This window comes from Micropterus salmoides, unplaced genomic scaffold, assembly GCF_014851395.1.
Source record: "Micropterus salmoides isolate LMB-PRFRI ecotype aquatic unplaced genomic scaffold, ASM1485139v1 Ms_hic_scaffold_7, whole genome shotgun sequence".
Classification (NCBI taxonomy): Eukaryota; Metazoa; Chordata; class Actinopteri; order Centrarchiformes; family Centrarchidae; genus Micropterus; species Micropterus salmoides.
Window position 1 is genome coordinate 3,289,329 of NW_024044459.1, and position 7,047 is coordinate 3,296,375.

At 41.0% G+C, this 7,047-nt stretch overlaps 1 protein-coding gene across 1 annotated transcript; it reads left to right on the forward strand.

Annotated features, from left to right (window-relative positions):
* Nucleotides 1–238: 238 nt before the first annotated feature.
* On the forward strand, nt 239–4,008 carry si:dkey-90l8.3 (LIM domain transcription factor LMO4.1). Its single transcript, XM_038704248.1, has 5 exons — nt 239–589; nt 1,283–1,521; nt 1,633–1,729; nt 2,116–2,274; nt 3,309–4,008. The coding sequence occupies exons 2-5, from the start codon at nt 1,307–1,309 to the stop codon at nt 3,315–3,317; spliced, it is 480 nt and encodes a 159-aa protein (XP_038560176.1). The 5' UTR covers nt 239–589; nt 1,283–1,306; the 3' UTR covers nt 3,318–4,008.
* Nucleotides 4,009–7,047: the final 3,039 nt, after the last annotated feature.

Here is a 7,047-nt window from a genome sequence, read left to right on the forward strand (position 1 = left end):
CTATAAAAACAACATACCATAACTTGTTTTTATAGCTGTTTCCAATGTGAATACTGCACACACACTCAGTATCACCCTATGGGGAGCTTAAGGGATGTGAATGTGCATATTAATAAGCCACTACAAACTCATAAATCATTTTGACTGCGGACACGCCCCCTGCTTTCCCATTGGCTGCTGCGCGTTTCATCTCGGCTGCGTCCCCTCTTGGTAATTTAAATAGCCCCTTGCGCAATTTGATTAATAGTGTCGCTGTCAAAAGCGTTAGAAACAGATGAAGGCATGTTGATAGACCAACAGCTGTAAGAGACCGGAGAGGAAGAGAAGCTGCGTCATGTCTGCTGCTCGGGGTTACGTGTAGTCATTTGTCTTCGGAGCTGGATGTCGGGGAGACTTTGCTCAACTATCAGCGTCACCGCGCCGTCCCGGGCTTTATGTTGTGTTGCTTTGCCTTTTTCTGGAAAGCCATGGAGACCAGAACATGCCAAATCTAAGTGCGGTTTTACAACTCTAAGCGTGTCGAGGTTCTTGTGAATATTTTCCACCTTCTCAAACTTGAACGCAGGAGGGAAACCTTCGGCACGATAAGGTAACATGTCTCTTCTTTTTCCTGTAAGGTTATTTCTGAATAAAGCTTTCCTTTAGCTATTATCTCCTGGTTGTAAACATCACGTCAGTTAAGCTAACATACTTTATATATAATGTAAAGTAGAAAACAGTAAATGCAGACTAAAACAATGGTTTTCTAATGCTCCTAGCATTACATTTAGTCCCATTACTGGCTCTCTTCCAAAAGTCCCATTTGGTGACTTTCCCCCCTTTTCCCCCCTCACGTCCACCGCTGACATAATGTTAATGCCTGTAAATCCATTCCCCACAGTCTACTTGTCAAATCAGTAAGAAGATTACTTTTGATATATGGACGTTATAGAGCAATAGAGAACATATTTCTAATATATTTTACATGTCATTTGTCCGTGGAAGTATTCCAGTTATTCTCTCTAGTAATGCTTAGTGTGTAAGTGTTTAGGTCAACCTGTTACAGCTTTTAAAGTTACCAAGTTATCAAGCACTTGCAGTCATGCTGAAGCAGAAGCCCTGAGTGGGTTTGTCAGGGCAAGTGGAAATGGCTCATGTGTGTAGTAAATACAAAAAGGGGTTTACTATGAACTCTTACTAAAAATAAGAGAATTAGAATCAGATATTTTTCTTGAAAATTTGGTAAAGTGAACATAGCTGTTAGACCTGTTTCACTTGTCAAACCTCTATTCTCTGTGCCCAGGAGCCTCTGAGGGCCCACATCAGCATGGTGAACAGCCAAGCGTCAGGTGTACCACCGGCCTCCAGGTCATGTGCAGGATGCGGGGGGAAGATCTCCGACCGCTTCCTGCTCTTCTCCATGGAGCGCTACTGGCACACTCGCTGCCTCAAGTGCTCTTGCTGCCAAGCCCAGCTGGGGGACATTGGCACCACCTGCTACAGCAAAGGGGGCATGATTCTGTGTCGGAGTGACTACATCAGGTGAGAGGAAGGAAGGGGTGGCAGAGGAGGATGGCGGGGGAGAGAGGAAGTTGCTGGTTTTCGATTTTGGAAGCCGCAGAGACTGAGCAATCTGTGTTTTTGTGTTTGCAGACTGTTCGGGCACAGCGGGGCGTGCAGCGCCTGCAGCCAGTCGATCCCAGCCAACGAAATGGTGATGAGGGCACAGGGAAATGTTTACCACCTCAAGGTGAATCCCCAGCTCTCACATCAGCATGCTTTGTTTCCCGCTGCTTGTTTGACAGAAACATCTGGGATTTGGTCAGGAGAGACCGTGAGACAGGAAGATATGTCTCCTAGGTATCAGGAGAGAAAGGAATTTAGCCCTTCATTTTTTTTTTTTTGCCTCATCTACTCACTTTTAAAATTAGTTTGAGGCAACAGCTTTCAACGTGTTTTATCAACAGATTAGACTGCAATGTTTCATATTTTAATTAATATTTATCCATCCATTTTATTTTCTCACATCAGGAGACTCTTCTCACTAAAATATTTGATATCATGCCAACAGTAGATGAATGTGTTAGATGAATTTCTTCCATTAAATTTCTGACCCTTTGTGTTGCTCCTCTGCAGTGTTTCAGCTGTGCCACCTGTAGAAACAGACTGATGCCTGGTGATCGCTTCCATTACATCAACGGTACAATCTTCTGTGAGCATGACAGACCCGGCGCTGCCTTGCTCACCAGCCACCTGCCTCCACTTCAGAGCAACTCTGTGCTGACAGACCAGAAGGTGAATAAAGGGCTTGTAATGTGACTAATAGAATATGTTGGCTCCCTGTGGTGAAAATGGCTGCCACAGGAGGACATGTAATTTATATGAAAAAATTGAAACAGCCATGTGGGCAAAAATGTGAATAACGAAAGATCAAAGGTGCTGTCTTCATAATGCAACCATCAGTGTTTACACTACAGGGAATGAAAAATAACATTGGATTGAAGAGGTGAAGACAGAATAACGTTAATAAAAATGGCAGTTGTGGAATACTTTTTCATTCATATACTACTTTATACTTCTACTCCACTACCTCTCAGGAATATATTGTACTTTTTACTTCACTACATTTATATGAAAGCTCACAAGTCACTAGTTACTTTTATAAATGGATATTGTGTGTGTATATACAAACCATATCATCAGCTTAAAAATAAATTCTTTCAGATGAAACTATTCCACTGTATGTGGTGTAAAATTCATCGGTAATAATAATCCAACATTATTATATATAATAACATTACTGACGTGCACTATTTGCACCTTTTTAGATGCTTAAAGTACATGTTGCTGTTAATACTTGTTTATTTTTACTTAGGTGTCACTTTGAACACGTTTACTTATAATGGAGTTTTTGTTATATATTGTTGAATTGCTTTTTACCTAAGAAAAATCTGAATACTTCTTCCGCCACTGAAAAAATGGAACCAGGATTTCAGAAGAACTGAAATGCTAGTTGGTAACTGAACTGGAAAAGTCTTTAAAATGTACCTTCATAAGCTGGTGCTATTACAATGCTACTTTACACTTTACATTTGGTGCATTGTTATAATCTAACAAATGATTTTATGTCGTATTGTATTTTGTTTTTAGATTTATTCATCCTCAAATATTATACAATGTGTTTGCATCTATAAGTTAAAATAAACTTGAATTTAAAATGAGGAGAACTCTTAAATAGAAGGAAACAGACATATAAGGCCATAAAAATGAACCTGAAATGTCTGTTGCGGCAGTGACCCTAACCATTTTCCCTCTCTTTTTGTCTGCAGGTTTGCTGAGTGCTGCGTGTTGCCTTGCCTTTCCTCCCAAGCTTCACTTCTCTTCGGTGCACTCTTCTGCTACTGTCGCTGCTGTTGTGGATTCTCATCACCGCCCCAACTCTCTTCCCTGGAGAGGACGCAGTTTCTCACCAACATATCCGTCCGTCCCCATATCAGAGTCTCAATATATTGTAAACAAGGTCACATTTATGTTGTGTTCGATGTTAAAGTGGTCTGTGCATCATGCAAAGACTTACAGTGTATGTTGACTGGAGGAAACAATGACGATGAAAGCCTGCACCAACTGGAAGAGGGAACAAAAGACGCTTGAAGGAACGTTTGATGGACAGCTGTAAAATGACTGTCAAAGCTTTGCTTATGCCATGTGGCATTGTTTCCCCTGAGCGTCAGTGTTTTAATGAACTCTTGATCTCTGTCTTGTATATGTTAATCTGGGATCTTACACACTGAGGGTTGAATATAAAATTGATGTCAGGCAACACTTACGGAAATCAAATCTGACGTTGCTTTTACCTACGATTACTAATTTTTCCGATGCCCTGCACAAGGATCTGAAATGATCCAGTGAAGGTTTCTTCTGTAGAGTTGTATTTCATTACCAGACGCCTCTTCAGTGTGTGTGGGGGGGTGAAAGTTGTTGAAGTTGAAAACAAAAATCCTATTAAAAAGATTTTCCTGTAACATGTCACGAAGTGAGCTGAGGTCATTTTGAAGCCCCTTACCGGCATTAGAGTGGCATTGTATTGCATGGTACCTAGCTTGGTGGATGTGACTGTCTCTCACTATCTTTAGCCGTGTATGGTGAAAACACGCCTGATTACCCAGAGGAATGGAATTAGGGGGCTTGAGTTCTGACCATTTACAGAAGCAATTAAACATGAGCCCTGTATCTGTGCTGCTGGAGCTCCTGGGAGGCCGAACTCGGGGCATATCCCGTGGCTGACTGGATCGGTGGCTGCCTGCCTGCCTCTAATAAAGCCTAATCTGAAAGCAGGCTAATTAAAGGGGAGTGCCCCCCTCTACATCCAGGGCATTTGAAACAATCTGATGTATTTACTGTTTACCATGTTCCAATTAAAGCTCCCACACAGCCTGGGTTGTTTCCCACCACAGCTCTTTGTTCTCTGCCACTCTGCATGGCTTCTGAAAATTATTTTCCTGAGCTAATTCGCTCTTAACTCGGTGTGCCTTTTTAAAGCTATGTAAAAATTTAAAGTCTCAGCATACCATTAGAGGTTGGGAGTTAATCTTGTGTGATAGCGGTGGAGTACGCAGCAGGCAGAAAGCAGAAGATAGGATCTGCTGTACTTTTACACCTTGCCTGGGAGCATGGCAGCCATCAAACTTGCACCTTAATGCGCTTAGCTATTTCAAAATGTCCCACTTGTCATGGTAGGTGCTGATACTGCATCAATTATTTATTCCACGTCTGATCAAGAAGCGTCACGCAAATTCATTAACGTATGCAAATGATCACAATTACAATTATCTTTGTATCATGATGGTGAAGAAATAAAACCTCGGCACATTCCCGAGTCCCACCGCACCACAAGTTACACTTTGCATTCAAACTAATCAAGCCTCATCTGCCTTTTCCTAATTAGCCAGAACGTTTTCAGATGCCAATTAGCAGAGCTCATGAAAAGGCTCTTTGCCATGAGGTGTTGTCTTTTATCAGAGCTTCTGCAGGTGTATGGCTCACCATGTAGCCTGTGTCATAGGAAAGTGTTTATTCCTCCTAATTAATCATATTAACACATGCAGATGAGTGTAATTGCCTGAGCTCCTCAACCTCACACTGTGTGAAGACACATGATGATGCCAGGATATTTTTACATGCTTATGATGAAGAGGACCAGTGAAGCCTCCTTCTTGCACAGACACTCGTGTGATGCAGATCCAATATGGTTGCCTTCCTTCAGCACAGTTCCGTTCTGATGCTGATCTGCCAGCAAGGAGGTCTTTCGAATGACTATACCTCTCTGTGTGTGGAGAGGTCAGACCAAGTTTTTGAGTGTGGATAATGTGCTGGTGTTGGTTTACACATCTCTGTGACGGTCCAGGCTGCTTTGTGTCACCAGATGTGAACTTAAGTCTAAACAGCAGGAGAACAGGGGGGCTCAGTTCCCACTTTTGTTAACAACTGTTTTTAGGAATATTTTCCAAATGTAATTATTAAACTCTTCATCAATTTCATTTTCACTTAAATTCTGTCTTTAAGTTTGTCTTGAATGCTAAATGCTCATTATGTTGCACTTGTGTTTTTGAAGAAGAAGAGATACTTTATTAATCCCTCAAGGGGAAATTTTTGCTGATTGTTTTGCTCTCTTGTTAATGTTTGTATATTATACACACACAGGTCTGAAATACACAGGGATGTCAGAGGGGGCTGCCACTCAGTGTGGCGCCCCGAGCGGATGGGAGTTCAGGGGCTTGCTTGAGGCCACCTTCAGCAGTGCCCAGGAGGTGGACCTCTCCAGCTACTAGTCCACACTCCATCTGTAGTCCGAGCTTGACTCAAACCGGTGACCTTCTAGTTCCCAGCCAGACTGAGCTACTGCTGCCCCCTGAGCTGTATTTGAGCTGCATTTGAGCTGCATTTCCATAAGATTAACTGCTGTTAGTGATGCTACATCTTAACTTGTACAGGCACTACAATAATATGACATCAGTCATATTAAATTGTAGTAGAGTGGTTATTCTCCTTTTCTAAATAATGTGAGGTTCACAAAACCAATCATAGCTCACATTTAATATGTGAATTCCCTAAACCATTCACTGCCACCACAAACCACCACAGAATTAGCAAGTATCTGCCACTTGGCCTCATCACTGTTGAGAGAAATGTCAGTCCTTCTAGCTCTTCCAAATACTTGGTTACATTTTTTCCATCATGTGTGGTGGTAGAAAGCAGCCATTTGATGAGCAATGAGCCAACAAGGAAGTGGCCAACAGTCTACATTCTCTTAGTGGATGGCAGATTGTGATGGCAGCGTACAATTTGGAGAGTTGAAACCTTAAAAATCTCAAAACAAACAAACCAACAAACAAAATAATTCAGCTAAAAATTGTTGAGTGAATCCAACACTCTGTGGAAAACATTTAACATTAACAAATTAACAAAACTTTACCAAAGAATGGACTATTTCTTTGGTAGAAAATTGTTTCAGTGAAAACTGTTTATAGTGATGTGTGTGAAATATCCAGAGTAACCAGTTCTTGTTTTTATTGCTTTAGATTTTTTTTGTTGTTGTCTGTAAGAACCACAATCAAAATTCCATTTACCCAAAATGCATTCGGGTGGAGGCATTTATCTAGACACAGATAAATCAAAAACTAGGCAAATAAAACCAAAATTATCTGCATGCCTAGATTTAGGCATTTCCATGGGTTAGTGAGAAAATATGTTTCTTTGGAATTTGGTTGATCCTTTAAGTGACTTTTGACACTTCCACTTTTTATTTACAGTGGAATATGTGCAGTGCTCATCAGTTCAATTGGGCTCTCTCATTCTTTATACTACGTTTGTTGAGGTTCTATATTGTATTGATGAAGTTTGACTTTCTGTCTGTTCAGCTATGATGCCCATCATTAATCATGCTCTCTATATATAAGAAACTAGAAATGTAAAGTACATGCTTCCTTTCTGAGGCTTTTTCTAGAAAAGGCTAATTCATCCATCATCAAATAATGAATATTGTTTTAGTTTGATGTTCCTAGTGTTTAA